A 17,614-nucleotide genomic window follows, 5' to 3' on the forward strand; every position below is an offset into this window, starting at 1 on the left:
AAATCCTTGTTATTCTCTTAGTAGGGAAGAATGTGTAACTTATACGATAATTGAAAAAGGTTTTTCTACATTCAGTAAGCAACACAAAAAAGATTACCTTATTTATGTATATATATATTGTGACGGAAAAAAAGAAAAAATAACTTTAAACAATTTAAAATAAATAGGTTCTTTTTGGATATATTGTCATTTAATTTTAACAAATTGAAAATGATTATTCGTTGGAAGAACTTGCTTTATTACAAAATATGGTAAAATAACAGTAGTAATAGTAGTAGAATGTCTTTTGTCCCTGAAAGAAATTCATTACAAAGAACATCTATTTTACCTCCAATTTTTGAACTGATAGAACTGGTAGAAAAGTATAAATAACAAAAGTTTTCTCATGTGCAAAACTTTTTCATAATTAAAATACTCTATTCTTGATATCTTTATTATAAATATGTCGACATGTTTACTGGTTATTGTTTCTATCCATCAAAGACCAGCTGGACATCTTGTTCCCATCACATATGCATGTTTTATAGTTAAACCTAGAGGTGTTATATTGACAACATTAATAAATGGACGTACAGACTTTCTGGTAACGATTATAGAGTTGCTACGTTTTCAAGTAATTGTGGACTAAATTGAATTTAATTAAGCTGGAAAAGGCTGAAATATTACAAGAAATAATATTTCTGACTTCATAAAAAAAAACATTTTGTTGATACAATATAAGCAACACCGTTTAACTTTATCGGTTAATATTCTTGACATCTGCAATATATGCATAAATAGATAAATATATAGATAAAGAGATAAACGTGAAAAACAAAAGAAGATAAAGATTATGATAAATGAAGAGATAAACAGAAGGATAGAGGTAAATAAAATTGGGATGCTAAGGGAAAAGAGATGAAGAAGTCATAGATAAGTTGATAGTCTTATTAAATAAGGTGAAGTTGATTAACAAAATATACTCAAAATTAAATAAAATAAAAGAAACAGAGTAATTAGATAGATAAAACATGAAATAAAGGAATGCATTTTTGATAAAGAATATTGTACAAGTAATGAAGAGAGAAAATTAATAAAAACTTATGAAAAAGACTGTAAAGTCAAATTATAAACAATATTATTATTTTTTGATGACTTTTGGTATTGTATCATATGCTTATAAAGTAATATAATAAAAACTTTATGGAAACTTATATAATATTGCAATATTAATAATGAATGTTTTTTTATAATTCATAATGATAATTATTATTTTTTTTTTATCTGATACTATCCTATTAAGCTATGGCTCTTACTTTTTTTCTATAGTATCATTTGTTTTTTTTTTCATTAAAAAGGTATAACACAGAACTTTGCTTCCCTCATATGCTACCCAAGTAACTAAGTGAATACCAACCTGCCATGGCCCATAGTGGAGAGGTCCCATATTTTCTGTGTCAGCCGTTGTTTCTCCCTCACACGACACCCAAACCATTCGCATCTGAGGACATCTGATAATAAATAAATTTGATATTTACAGAGGAAGATAGTAATAACATTTTATGTGAAACTAGCGGTTACACCCCTACTATCTAGGGACTTTTTATTGTAAGGAACATAAAGTGACACTAAACATTGCTTAAAACCAACACAAGACTTAAATCTGAAACTTAAATAGTATAAAACTAACAAACCTATGTGAACCTTACATGAAAAGAATAATGCAATCGGATCGGTAGTTATTGGGATCTTCAAACAAACAAAAATCCTTGATACTTTATAAAATAGGATATCAATAAAACCCTAGAAATTTATAGCAAACAGGTTTAGATGTTCTAATATTGTTAGTGCAAAATTGTAACTGTACACACAAAACGCACTTTTCGTCTATAATTTATTTTAAAAACTAAAATATGACTAATTCTGTAATAAAGTCAATTAATTGAAGTTACACGGAAGCATTGACGTATAGACAGTTCCTAAGTAAGAATTATGATTATAAAATAAACATATTATATTTTGCTTTATTGTTATAGACAACAAGACAGCCATGTTTACCAAATGTCTTGTATCTCCCTATTAAAATATCACTTTTGTTTGCTTTTTCCCCAAAGTTTGTCATCTTTTCTAAGGTTAAAAATATTAGAAAAGTTTGTTTTCATTCTTTTTATTTTTTAATCTATGGTCGGTATACATCAGTTTCTTAATAGCAGTTTGATTTTAACAAAGTGTTTGACGAAAAAAAACATATTCTGTTAAATTAAACTACTACCCATTAGAACAAATATTCAATCTATAAAATAATCTAATATCCCTCCCTCTCTGTGTGATGATACTAGACTAAGATGTGAGATAATCTAATATCCCTCCCTCCCTGTGTGATGATACTAGACTAAGCTGTGAGATAATCTAATATCCCTCCCTCCCTGTGTGATGATACTAGACTAAGCTGTGAGATAATCTAATATCCCTCCCTCCCTGTGTGATGATACTAGACTAAGCTGTAAGATAATATAATATCCCTCCCTCCCTGTGTGATGATGCTAGACTAAGCTGTGAGATAATCTAATATCCCTCCCTCCCTGTGTGATGATACTAGACTAAGCTGTGAGATAATCTAATATCCCTCCCTCCCTGTATGATGATGCTAGACTAAGCTGTGAGATAATCTAATATCCCTCCCTCCCTGTGTGATGATACTAGACTAAGCTGTGAGATAATCTAATATCCCTCCCTCCCTGTGTGATGATACTAGACTAAGCTGTAAGATAATATAATATCCCTCCCTCCCTGTGTGATGATACTAGACTAAGCTGTGAGATAATCTAATATCCCTCCCTCCCTGTGTGATGATACTAGACTAAGCTGTGAGATAATCTAATATCCCTCCCTCCCTGTGTGATGATACTAGACTAAGCTGTAAGATAATATAATATCCCTCCCTCCCTGTGTGATGATACTAGACTAAGCTGTGAGATAATCTAATATCCCTCCCTCCCTGTGTGATGATACTATACTAAGCTGTAAGATAATCTAATATCCCTTCCTACCTGTGTGATGATACTAGACTAAGCTGTGAGATAATCTAATATCCCTCCCTCCCTGTGTGATGATACTAGACTAAGATGTGAGATAATCTAATATCCCTCCCTCCCTGTGTGATGATACTAGACTAAGCTGTGAGATAATCTAATATCCCTCCCTCCTTGTGTGATGATACTAGACTAAGCTGTAAGATAATATAATATCCCTCCCTCCCTGTGTGATGATACTAGACTAAGCTGTGAGATAATCTAATATCCCTCCCTCCCTGTGTGATGATACTAGACTAAGCTGTGAGATAATCTAATATCCCTCCCTCCCTGTGTGATGATACTAGACTAAGCTGTAAGATAATATAATATCCCTCCCTCCCTGTGTGATGATACTAGACTAAGCTGTGAGATAATCTAATATCCCTCCCTCCCTGTGTGATGATACTATACTAAGCTGTAAGATAATCTAATATCCCTTCCTACCTGTGTGATGATACTAGACTAAGCTGTGAGATAATCTAATATCCCTTCCTCCCTGTGTGATGATACTAGACTAAGATGTGAGATAATCTAATATCCCTTCCTCCCTGTGTGATGATACTATACTAAGCTGTAAGATAATCTAATATCCCTCCCTCCCTGTGTGATGATACTAGACTAAGCTGTGAGATAATCTTATATCCCTCCCTCCCTTTGTGATGATACTAGACTAAGCTGTGAGATAATTTAATATCCCTTCCTCCCTTTGTGATGATGCTAGACTAAGCTGTGAGATAATCTAATATCCCTCCCTCCCTGTGTGATGATACTATACTAAGCTGTAAGATAATCTAATATCCCTTCCTACCTGTGTGATGATACTAGACTAAGCTGTGAGATAATCTAATATCCCTTCCTCCCTGTGTGATGATACTAGACTAAGATGTGAGATAATCTAATATCCCTTCCTCCCTGTGTGATGATACTATACTAAGCTGTAAGATAATCTAATATCCCTCCCTCCCTGTGTGATGATACTAGACTAAGCTGTGAGATAATCTTATATCCCTCCCTCCCTTTGTGATGATACTAGACTAAGCTGTGAGATAATTTAATATCCCTTCCTCCCTTTGTGATGATGCTAGACTAAGCTGTGAGATAATCTAATATCCCTCCCTCCCTGTGTGATGATGCTAGACTAAGCTGTGAGATAATCTAATATCCCTCCCTCCCTGTGTGATGATGCTAGACTAAGCTGTGAGATAATCTAATATCCCTCCCTCTCTGTGTGAGGATACTAGACTAAGCTGTGAGATAATCTAATATCCCTCCCTCCCTGTGTGATGATGCTAGACTAAGCTGTGAGATAATCTAATATCCCTCCCTCCCTGTGTGATGATACTAGACTAAGCTGTGAGATAATCTAATATCCCTCCCTCCCTGTGTGATGATACTAGACTAAGCTGTGAGATAATCTAATATCCCTCCCTCTCTGTGTGATGATGCTAGACTAAGCTGTGAGATAATCTAATATCCCTCCCTCCCTGTGTGATGATGCTAGACTAAGCTGTGAGATAATCTAATGAATCCATGTAAATCTTCATTATTCTTATCTCTTCGCATATCACGGCTTAGTTACCCCCACTCACTCTCCCCATTCTTAGTATCGCAGCTGCTTTAAAAAGGAGTCTGTCCGTCCGCTATTCTCTTTTAAGTAAGTTTAAATTACCAATTAGAATAGTTATGATTCTCAACTTATTTTTTTACAGTTTATAGTTGTTTTTCTATTAAAGCACAAGCAATATTCTTTTCAATTGTGCTACTTATTGATAACTTAGTCCTTATTTTCTTTTAATAATTGTATATTCTGTTCAAGTTATACTTATATGTATCTTTATCGTTTTTATCTAAAAATCTTTATTATTTATATATTACCATTTTTAGAATCATAGTTACTCTGCAATTTATGTTTCCTTTGGTCCGTGTAATTGCAACTAAAGAAAATGTGATAGTTTATCAAGCATCTTAAGGTTTATAAGTCAACAAATGACAGAACGTGTTTTTAAAACTTTAGGACATATATTATAGTTCATTTTACCTTCCCTATCTGGAGTTTATAGAAAGAAAAAGGGGATGAGGGGTTGTAGTCGAAACTCTGCAACTTTCAATTCTAGTTTTTTTTTAAATAAGTAAAAAAAACTTTTAAGGGGGATAATTGTTTCTAGTAATAATTTTTCTTGGTCGGTTGGTGGAACCCTCCCCCAAAAAACTATAAACATGTCTAGAACTTATGAGAAGCTACACTTCAAAGAAGAACTGGTACACACATTAACGTCAAAAGGTCATAAAAGATGTGGAGAGGAAAACAAAGTTAGAGGAGTCATTTTATGAGGACATTTTGTAATAGTTGCACGTCTAGAAATTATTTAATAACATAATTTGTAGGAGTCGTCAATTGATTAATCTGACGGCAACATATGGTTTTATCAGGGTTGAAAGGATTAGAAAATAGGCTCGTAATCTTTATAACAAGACAGTACGATGTCGTCTTTTCCTTAAGATCTCTGTAACCACTGGGCCGCTGGAATATCCCAACTGTTTTCTTTAGACTATTTCTATAAGGGGTGGGACACATCCCTCTTCTAAAATTGGACCTCACCCCCCCTCCCAAACAAAAATAATGATTATAGTAAGGGGTTACTATAGATAAAGCAAATGAAATATTATAAGCTTCTTTGCTAATTGTGTTATCCATGTGTTTTAGTTTTAGAAAATGTTAATAATGTCATAAGGATTATGAAAGGGAATCTTCGAGGAAAGTTACATAGTATTAGAATAAAGAATAGATGTTTTAATATAGATTGTAGGTATATTATTTTTGTATTCATTTCCTTCTATTTAAATAAGAACTAGTAAGTTTTTCTGTATTTTTACTTAAACGGCGGGATAATTTAGCTGTGATTTTTAAGGAAGCCTTTGCTTAGTTTTTTTTTTCAGATTTGAAGCCCATAGAGACAGGGCAAGATCTGTAGTCTTTGGTTATTTTAAAGAACTTTTTAGTTAATGATTATGAACATTATTTAGAGCATTAAAAGTAAAAAGGTTACTAAGGGGCAATAAATACGCCTCCAGTATTATTCAAAATTACATATATCTATTAATCTAAATAACATGGATTAAAACTGTGAGTATTAGTATGATGTTGTGTAACAACAAAAGATAAAATATCCAAAAGTAGCGAAGCTCAAAGTTGTAAAAACAACCACAACTGTGCAATATGCTAATCAAATATGTTCTTTAATACTTCTTTTGGTCCTAGGACAAACGCAGGAGTGTTAAAATATTAATTTAATTAGGTATTTCTATACAGATTAGGTTAGGTTAAGATATGAATATATACAAATAAACTCCCCCCAGGGGTTAGGCATTTAAAAACCTATAAGATAGTTTAAAATAGGTTAGGTTAGGTTAAGTTTCCACTCCGACGTTTGTCCACTGCAACGTTTGTCCTAGGACCCTTCTTTTACTTCTGAAATGTCCTTTAAGTCCTTTTCAATTTCAATGTTTTATATCGACTTTAGTTATATGTAAAAAATAGTCTTAAATGACATTTTATTAGTGTTATAGTGAAATATTTATTTCTGTAAATTGTGACTCGCGACAGACAGACAGACAAACCTAATAATCTTTTGAGAAGATCCCCTACCAATAATGGGAGGGAAAATGCTAATTGGTCAAATTATATTTCCCCCCCACTCTTTGAAGTAAATGCTAATTTTTGGCAGGTTTACTCCCATCACATATGCTTCTTGTTTGTGTATATTTTGATCCTATTTGTAATTTGTCTGTGTTACTTATTATCTCTTAAACTACAGAACTAAAGGATATTTACTTTTTAGAAAAATCATCAATTCAACAATCTTATGTTGTTAATAGCGAAGCTTTTCTACGGTAAGGGTTTATCAATAAATCCTTAAAGTACAGCGTAACGGATAGCTCAAAAAGTAGATTTAGTCTTTAACATATTTATATAAAACCTTATGTGAGGATTCCTATAATAATATGGCATAATAAAGATCAGAAAAAAAAGGAAATATCATCTGTTGGAAAAATGAATGTCTTAAATTTTTAATGGAGGCATATTGGCTCCATGAATAAAATCTAAGGAAGTTCACCTATTTTATTCTACTTTTTTTTTAGAAGTTTTGTACATATTTGGGAAATTTGAGTTTTTGTTATCCTTGTTTTACCTTTAACTGTTTAAATGACATTGAAACTTTAGTTAATTTTGCATCCTTAATTGACTCTAAACAATTAAAATGTTTAAACATACTTAAATTGTTAAATACACATTTCCTTCTGAAAAATTACATTTTAGGAATTATGTATGTAGGAATATAAGGACATTATAATCAGTAAAATTTAATGGACTATAGCTGCCGAAGTTACAGGATGTATTACAGTCTATTAAAGCATTTCTAACAGATAAATAACTCTTTGAATTAAAGAAAATTATCACGAATACTATAATTAATATATTTGATATTAATACTCTCATTTTGATATTGTTATTTCTCGCATCGTATTATATTTAATCAGCTTTCCAAGGATATAAAATGTCCAATTAAAAAAAAAACTGGTTTTAATCTTATTATTGTACATTTTTATATTCATAGAAAACTGGATATAATAGGATGCTAGACGTAATTTTTTCGTATGGATGAGAACAGGTTCTAATACACCAGATATTAATCGGTTTCGAATGAATACGAGAAAATAATCTGAGTTGCTATCTTTTTCATAAAAAAACCTTTGTATTTCCTATCCTTTCTTTACCTGTGCAGCATAGGCAAATGTGCATATTTGACCGACATATAGTGATCAACTTGAAAGCTTTAATTCTTTATAAAGCTGGAAATGACAAGTGTAGGAGTACAATAGCAAGTAGAATTATAGCAAATTTCTAGAGATTTTATATAAAAATAACCTTTATTTTGAAACTTAAAATCATTGAACCTAATCTTTATTTGAAATAAGTCATTTTAAAGTAAAACATTATTTTGAAGAATTATTTTTAAATCTATTTTCTTTTTGAAATATTCCCAAACTATATTATAGAATTTAGGCTATTATTTATTTCCACACCATACTTCTAACATATATCATTTCTTTGTGCCCAACTATTTTAAAAATTTGCTGAATTATTACCACACCCAATAGTACAACTAGGATATAAATTTAGCATATTCAGAACGCAAATATTTAAGATTGACTACTAGCTGAATTATTTCCACACCCTTTCTTCTATCCTCAACAATTTTAGCTGTATGATAGTTTGTTGGATTATTACCACATCCAATAATAGAATTGAGTATATAATTGTAGCTGCTATCTGTCCGCAACTATGTGAACAATGTATAAAAAATACTCAACAGCAACGCACAGGGATTGGTGATTGGAAAAATAATCTTCCAAAAATTAGGATACTAAACATTAAGAAAACTATTTTGCCTCTAAATTATTAAAGTAAACAATTCTAAGAAGATTAAATCATTAGTAAATTATTTGCAATTTTTCTATCCCTTTATCCCTGAAGACACAAAACTGACCTATTAACATTGTTCTGTCAATTTTTGGGATAGTATTGTAAAAGAGAAAATCAAATAGGATAGGAATGGAAAAGAATACATTTTTAGGAAATTATTTAATAGTTATTTCTCGTATCGTATTATAAACGGCTTTCCGCGGATATAGAATGTACAATTATAAGATTAAAACTAGTTTTTTTAGCCCCGTGGTGCCGAAGGCACCGGCTAAAAAAACTAGTTTTAATTTTATGATTGTACATTTCTATATTCGTAGAAAACTGGATATAATACGATGCTAGACATAGTTTTTTCGTATTCATGAGAACCGGTTCCTATCCACCGGATTCAAATGAATACGAGAAATTAGGTTATGTTCTTTTTCTTTTTTTTTCTTTTTTTTTAAAGGACAAAACCCCTTAGTTTGTAACTAGGAACATACGGGAGAGGGTTGGCCGGCAAGCAATTATTTTCTCATCCTCTACAAAGCCATCATCCCACTGGTTTTAAAACAATTTACCTACCTTACAGTCCCGTCCCCAATTCAATTTTTGAAAAGGTGAGGTTAGATGAGGTTATTATGAGCCCAGAATAATAATGAAATAACATAGGATTGTGCATCACTGTATATAAAGAAATTGTCCTCAATTCAAGTTCCGCCAATTATATTTAATCAGGGCTCGGCAAACGCTTGTAAGGGTCAGGGAAATCAACTTTTTACAATTTAAAAAATTAGCTGGAAGTATAAACCTAAACCAAATCCCTCTTCTGAAAGAAATTTTTAAAGCATCCAAATGGGTCTTAATTTGAGGCTTTGTTGCGGCTGCCGAGCCCTTTTTAAAAAAAAAAAAGATACTTACTTTTCTTCAATTGCTGGACCTTTCCCTCTACAATATTTGTTCCAGTACTTGTGAATATATCCCTGAAAATAATATAACATCATTAAATTAAGATATCACAATTAAATAGCAAAGTTCAGCAGCTAGTGAGATCTTAGGGAACGATGGAATTATTACAGAAAATAAAAAAAGCTTAATTAAATGTAAGATCATATTAAACTAATAAACACCGTATTAGTTTGTCCGCTAAGATCTTACTAAGTTACTAAGGCTCTATTTTTAAATTAAATTTATTTTCATATTTAATATAGTCAAAGAATTTCATATTTGTAAAATGTTCATAACTTGAGCTGGCAAATCTAGTTATATTCATAGAGAAGTTGCACTTCTAAAAGTATTAATTCCTTTTAGATTAATAGATACATATTTCCTGATAAGGTTACAAACAAATAATGATTAAATTGATTATTGAGACAAAGAAAAAGTTTTATCTTGTGAAAAGAAAAGTTTTGTATTTCTGTTGGAATTAATTGTGTGCCTACACTGAACTATGCCACAAATTTAGCCAGATCATTGCCACTTTGTGCCACCAGTGGCTAGGGTTTTTATCAGCAAATATAATACCAATTACAATAAAAAAAAGGATGACAACATCCATAAAAGCGAAGCACTGAAACGGTAGGACAAACGGACATTAACACTTGTATAGTGTCAGAACTGAATAATTAGAATATAAATGTATAAGAGTCGAAGCAAAATTGTAAGTAAAATTGTTGAAAAACTGCTTGATACAGAATAATGTTTATGAACATACTTACATTTTTAGGACTTGATTATAGAGTTGCTTCGCTTATAATATTGTACTTTGTTGTCCCAGGAATCAGTATACCAAAAATCAGATCAATCGGATTATTAGATCACATAAAAATTTGTTGTTAAAAAAGTAAAAAAATCAACATGTTTAAAATGGACGTGCGGACATTCTGGTAATGATTATAGAGTTGCTACGCTTTCTAAATCGTACCTAACTACTACAGGAATCACCATGCAAAGTTTGAAATCAATAGGACAATTCTAACATGCCTAAATTAACGAAAAAAGCTATCCGTTACGGACTGACGGACGGACCAACCTTAATTACAGGGTGCGCCACATAAATCCGGACTTTTTCTTATTTTTAAACAAATGAACATAAAATCGTCAATTTTAAAGATTTTATTGAATTTTAAAAACTGGGAAGTAAACTAGGTATATGACTATTAGATTATTTAATAAAATCGCCACAAGCCTCAATCACCGCCTCTACCCGCCCCCTGAACCGCCCCACGATCCTGGTCACTATGTCCCTGTCCAAGCTGGCGAAGTTCTCCTTGATAGTTGCAATGAGGGAGGTCTTTGTGGCATGGGCGCGTCTATTGGTTCATGCTTTAGTGGCGCTCTAGGCCTAAAAGTCAATTAGTTGAAGATCGGAGCTGCTGGGAGGCCATATCTCCTTAGGGACATGAGTAACTGCAGGATCCAAATTCACCCATCTTTCAAGCTACCCTTCAACACGGCGGCTCTCATTTGGGCCACAATAAGCTAGAACAACGTTTAATACCTTTTTGGAAATGGCATAAAAATTAGGCTAGGGTTATCATCGCAACACATAGTCTAAAACGAGTTTTAGGGTTACAAATGGGCCTTTGTAGTCAAGAACGGAGAAATTTTCACGAATTTTCACAATTTTTGACGTTTTTGACATCTCAAAATCTGCCACGTTTCACTTTGATGGAGTACTACGGCCAAGCCATTTCAGATAGAGAGCTCTAGTCTTTTCGACTGTCTTACTTATGTATCTAACAGTATCCCCAGCAAGTTGCATAACTCTACCTCACCTACAGATGGGCTGAGGTCAGATTTAGTGGGCCCTAGTCGAGAATCCAGTGTAAACTATCAGCGCAATTCGATTCTGCCATGTTAAACATAAGCTCTGCCAGCTCGGAAAACACGGCCTCCATCGTCCAAAACTTTTTAAGGGCAAAAAGGTAATTACCTAAGCTTTTTATAGTGTGGTCAAACGTCATGATTGGTCAAGTAGTTTTGGTGCTATGGCCATTAGAAAAAAGTCCGGATTTATGTGGCGCACCCTGTATAGAAAAGCTTCGCTTTTAAAAAGTAACAGAATATCTGCCTGTTTGTATGTATGTCTACTAAGATCGGTTATAGTCCTTTTCGTGACAACGCTCCTTAAGGGGCGATGGTTTGTATTTTTCACAGTAGCTTTTTTACTATTTCTAGCCCCTGCGGGGCCAATTGCCTAACCCTGCGGGGCAATTACCTAACCCAATATAACCTAACCTAACCTTAAATAACCTATTAAAGGCCATTTTAAAAATACTACGAATCGCTCCTTAAGGGGCGTTGCCACGAAAGGATCTAATAAACGGAAGAATCAAATCGTTTCAAAATTTTCAGAGTGGTTTTGCAGGGGATGGTTTTAGGCTAAAGTGGAGGGGGTGTTAGAAATGTCACCAAATAATTAACACTCTCCTGAAAAAGAATGTTCCCTATTTAATAACAAAAAATGAACTTGTTAAACAAAATTTTGAGTCAAAATATTTGAGTGACTTAAGCCTAAAAGTAAGATATAGTTTTTTAATTGGTTTTACATTTGGTTACTGAACAATAGATTATTTTATTTTAAAAATAAATTCTACTGGTGGCGGCCTTTCAGAAGGAAAAATGTAGTATTTGCTGAAGGCTTTCTATAATCAATCTTCTGTAACTTTGCTGAGAGAACATCACACCTATGCTCCAAGGACAAATGAGTAGACAATTAAATTAATCACTTTCTAACACAAACTTTACACACAAACACTTTTCTCACAACCACACACACACACATACTTACACTTTTCACAAAGAATTTAATTTTAAATTTTGTTCAATGGTTAAATTAAACCAGCTTGAATAATTGTTATCAATAGTTATTGCACATGATATTGCAGGGAACCCATTCTGAACATTCTATTTAGTTCAAATAAATAAGTGAAGTAATTTTTTTCTGTCTTTCAAATTTGATTCCTTTTGTTCTCCCCACACTCTTAAACGTAGCTTTTATACAAGAGAAAAGAATTGCTGCCCAACCAACCCACATATATTGGAAAATTCCTTATTCTTGACTTAGAATAAACTATATAATAAATGCATATAAATATATTTTTACAACTGTGTCTAACCTAACAATTTAACTAAAACCAAAGGCTAGATATGTACTTTTATATCAAGCCTTTATACAAGAAAGAGCATTGCTGACCAACCAACCGACATATGTTGCAATTTCTTATTCTTGACTTTCTGAATTAGAATTAACTGTAAATGCATGTATATTCTTACTATTTCAAAAATTCCTACAACTGTGTCTAACCTCACAATTTACCTAGAACTAAAAAGTGAACTCTTGAACAAGCTTTATTGGTAACCCATCAAAAGAAAGTTTGGTTTTTGGTGTATTATATTTAGTTTGACATGGAGGTGTTTTCCCATAAATGCCTTGTTTAGCACAGAAACCCCCCCCCCCCCCCCTATCCCCTATATTAGAAATAAGGGAAGGGGGGGGGGGGCTAGTTATTTTTTAGGTTAGATTATATTGGGTACTGCAAAACTAAGATATAGATGATATTGTAGAAAAAGTTAAATTCTATAGAATAAAAGCTTTGAAATTTTCAAATGCTTTACCAAAGTCAAACCTACAAACATTAAAAGTTCAAAATCAGTTATAGTCTAAAATTTGGAAACTATAGAATTTTATCATTTGATCTTTAAAAGTAATTTATTTGCAAAGTTAAAGAGAAAACCATTTCTTTTAAATATCAGATTTTAGTACAATTTTAAAATCAATAATGAATTATTTCAAATTGTAACAACTTTTTCGACAAAACATTTCTAATTTCTTTAAAAATTACCTTTTTTTCAGCAGTTACCCTTTCCTACTTCGCATTTCTATTTCATTATATTTATTATTTTTTATGTTTTTCTCTCTTTTTTGTGTAATCTTGCACAATTGCACATACTGTAAAAGTATTTTTTTTAAATTATGCAAATTACTTTTATTTTTATCTACTAACATCTTTGACTAAATTGTTTTGATAAGATTTTTTTTATAAAAATAATATTTGAAATTATTTAGAATATGATTCATTAGAAAAAATAAAAAAATCAGTATGAACAATTTAATTAAATAAAAGTTGTCAATTTAGAAAAAATATTTTTTATAGTTCATGAAGAAATAACAGTATGCAGTTTTATACAAGAGTGTAATGTAAGTGTAATATTTGAAATGTCTTAACTAAAAAGATGAGTTTTCAAAATTGCAAGTTTTTCAACATTATTTTTCTTCAAAAATTGTAATTTATTAAATACAAACATTTTCTTTGGTTTTTTTTTTCCGAAATTGTCAGTTAAAAGATTTTAATTTTATATATAAAATCTGAAAATTCATAAAATAAAAAATCACCAATGTAATATAAAAGCTTTTAAAACATAATGATTTTAAATTGACCGTTTTTCAAAATAGGATCAAACTAAAAAAATGACACTTTTAACAGTTATAAATCTATCTCAACCATGAAATTAAGTTAACCAAGTAACAACTGCTGCTTCATTACGAAGTATATTTTTTAAAGAAAAAAATCTTTATTATTAATCGCATCAGTAATAGAAAACAACAACAACACAAATGGGTGAAAAAGGAATTGACAAATGTTGTCCTAATTAAATGATGTAAGTATCTAAAGAAACAACTATAAAATATGCATAAAATCAAAATTTAATTTATAATTCATAAAGTTTTGATTAACATTTTATAATATTTCATATATTCTAAACATCTATTGAAAAATTCTTATTGGTTCAAAACTATTTTCAAGTATTGAAATAGAGTATTTATAAAAAGCTGCAAATAATTCATATTAGCAAATAAATTTTTGGTCTTCCCAGAAAAAAATACTTTTTATTTTTTTATTTATAATTGGCTGCGTAAATAAAACTTGTTGAATTAAACTTATAAATTTGATTCTTTGAGAGAACCACGAACATCAAAAGCTAAGAAAAAATGGCTGATGCAGTGCCAATTATTGACATAATTATTCATGATTTTTTTAGATGTTTTGAATTGACACTAAAATGGCATGGTTGCTTACTCCCTTAAGGTTTCAATAACTTTTCTTCTTTACAAACTTTTACAAATTTGGTTACTTGTGTGTGCATGGGTGTGTGTGTGTGTGTGTGTATTGAGCATAACATGCATTCTCAGATGAGTAAACTTGTTATTCAAAATCAAATCAAAGTGTTTCAATAAAAATTAAGATTAATATTTTTCTAAAAATGTACCATATAATAAAGTAGCAGAATGTTTGTATGTTTTATGTTTTGACAAGAAAGGCTTGGGATGATCAGTCCACATTTCCCAGGCAGGTTTTAGACTGTGTTTTTTTGGTTTGGTAAGTTAACTTTGAGAAATAGCCATTCCTTTTTATATTAATCAGGATTAAATGTGGGAAAGTTGTACTTCATGATCCTAATGCGGCAACGCTTGCGGCTAGGGAAGTTCCTTTTTTGAACCTAGTAATAGTGTCTAACTTTTTATCTTCGTGACGTAACAAAAATCCATCTCTTTTTTAGGGGTTTCCTTTCCCACCTCCCCTCTCATCCTTTGATTTTTGTTACGTCACAAAGATAAAAAGTTAGACACTAATACTAGGTTCCCTTTTTTTCTAAAACCAGTGTTTTTTCATTAAGCCTAAAAGATTAACTGACTTTTATATACACTTTGAAAACCAAATAAAATCTGCCAAGGTTTCTAAAATCAAACCCCCTTTAAAGTGTATCAAAAGTCGGTCAACCAACTATTTTGTCTAACTTTTAAAGTTTATACAAATTTTCACCCATTCTGCAAAAGGACATCTTCATTAAGAGGAATTGTATTTATCAAGGTCTTAATCTTAAGCTATTCATATCAATATTGAGATATACGGTTAGGACAAACTAATGATCTTGAATTTTTTGAGCTAAACAATACTTTTATGTTCCTAAATTAAGGGAAGAATAGTAAAGCCTTATTAATCATAATACGTGTAGAGAAGGTAGTAGGTTCGAGACTAAAGATGCTTATGAAATATGTCTACTCTTAGTACGTCAGGCAAACGACAAAAGAAAAGAGAAGTGAGAATAGATAAAATCTACAGAAGTGGTAATTAGGACTGATTTATTCCTGAAGATCCCTGGATCTAAAAACATGGGCAGTACTCATTACTAAGCATTATTATTAGGCAGCTTCTATTAACAATGAAATTAATTCGAAAAAAAATCACGAAACCTATACGTATTTTTCAGCTGTCGTTGGGGGGCAACACATCGTAAAATTGACGACCTCTCCATTTGCCCCCCAAATATTATTTCGGATTTATTTCGCTTGTTGGTAATACCTTATTCATGATTATTAGAGTTTCCAAATAAATATGATGCAATCGAAATTCAAATGGTAAATTGTCTGTAACATAATTATACACTACAATGAGGAGTCCTGGTCAAGGTAAACCAAATTAAGAACTTTTGCTTTAAGACAAGAGTAATTTTTACCTTTAAGAAAGTTGGCATGCTTCTTATGTTATCAATCTGAAACAAAACAATAAAATCAAATTCAAATAAATCAAATTTAGTTCTTATTTAATTTGTGCTGACAAATTCTCAATCTCATAAGTTTATATTTACTTATTTAGGAACCCGGTATTAGTGTCGGACTGATTATGACGTAACAAAAAAAATTAGCCAATAAGAGGCCACTATGAATTTTACCATTGGTCAATAATGTCCTCTCATTGGCTAATTTTTTTTGTTACGTCATAATCAGTCCGACACTAATACCGGGTTCCTTATTTAGTTGAACGTAATGTCATTGCCGCACCTTGTCATATTACCAGTGTATTATTGGATGTCTTTAAGACAAAGATACACATCTTAAGTTCATGTTAGCAGCAAATTATAAATTTAGAAATTCAAAGTTGTATCATCGTCGTGATAGAATGTCAATAACAATTATATTTTAACAATAACCAAAACCAGACCTTTTCTTTTTCAAATCTAATTTACCTACACTTCCTGTAGACCCTTAAACCCTCACAATCTATCATTTCAAATATTTTTTTCCAAAGTTTCTTGCCCCTTTGGGGATCTATAAACCTAAGGGGTACTAAAACTTAACAAAGCTTTTTTCAGAACCCATTACTGATAAGTTTTATCCTTAACTATACATTATTTTTCATCTTTTTTGGGGGAGGGGTAGGGTGAGGATAGTTCAGATACAATATAGAAAGGATTTTGCCATATTGTTTTGTATAAAGTTTAAATATTACGGCCATGGTATATTGAAAATATGTCACCGGGCGGAAATGATGGAATTAAGGTTTTATACTATTCTGTCCTCCTATTGGGGTTCAATCATTAAAAGTTTTATTATTCCAAATTTTAAAAAGAAATAAGGTTTTTGTCTGAGTTCTTTTCAATGTCTAAAACTTTAAAGCAATGTTTATCAAGAATCATCTAAATATGTACTGTATTGCAGTTTATTGTTCTGTTTTCATGAAATAAATATTGTAAGCCTGTTGTCTCTGCACTACTAACGGAAATTATTTTGGTTGTTATGTATACTAAATATTTTTAAGTATCATACCTTAGCCAAATCGATGCAAAAATACTGTTGACAGGACAAAGTTTAGGAGAAGGATCATATGCCAGTTAATTTAATTTACAACCCTTTCTTTTCCCAATAGTTTCCAACAACCAATGATTTTATATTACACAGAAAAATCAGTGAATGATTCTATAATCACCCATTGTGCTTTCCCTGGCTCCCTGATTTAAAAGAAGTGGGAGGGAAGGATCATGTCATATTTATTTAGAGTTGAAATAAAAACACATTTCTTCAATTTAAAACCAGAGCAAAGCTACTCTAAAGGAATTAGGAAAATTGCATCTTTAAAGTTTCATTATTATAAATGAGAAAAATGAAAAAAAATTAGTTTTCTTAGACGCATAATTAAACATTTCTATTATAATGGATATAGAATATTATGACAGAGGAAATTTTGTAGTCAATTTAGGTTGCTACCATGATCCTCAGTTATTGATCAGTTCGTTCCTCTAGTAGGAGGGGAGG

At 31.4% G+C, this 17,614-nt stretch overlaps 1 protein-coding gene across 2 annotated transcripts in view; it reads right to left on the bottom strand.

Annotated features, from left to right (window-relative positions):
- The window catches only part of LOC145313538 (sodium/potassium-transporting ATPase subunit beta-2-like), an 88,525-nt gene that overhangs the window by 18,292 nt on the left and 52,619 nt on the right, over nt 1-17,614 (bottom strand). For both annotated transcript variants that reach the window (XM_080152986.1, XM_080152987.1), the window contains 3 exons: nt 16,039-16,074; nt 9,439-9,500; nt 1,397-1,490 (listed from right to left, as the gene is read on the bottom strand). In XM_080152986.1, coding sequence (XP_080009112.1) covers nt 1,397-1,490; nt 9,439-9,500; nt 16,039-16,074 — 192 coding nt within the window. The remainder of the gene's footprint in view (nt 1-1,396; nt 1,491-9,438; nt 9,501-16,038; nt 16,075-17,614) is intronic.

This window comes from Acartia tonsa, chromosome 3 (assembly GCF_053477335.1).
Source record: "Acartia tonsa isolate MP-2025a chromosome 3, ASM5347733v1, whole genome shotgun sequence".
Classification (NCBI taxonomy): domain Eukaryota; kingdom Metazoa; phylum Arthropoda; class Copepoda; order Calanoida; family Acartiidae; genus Acartia; species Acartia tonsa.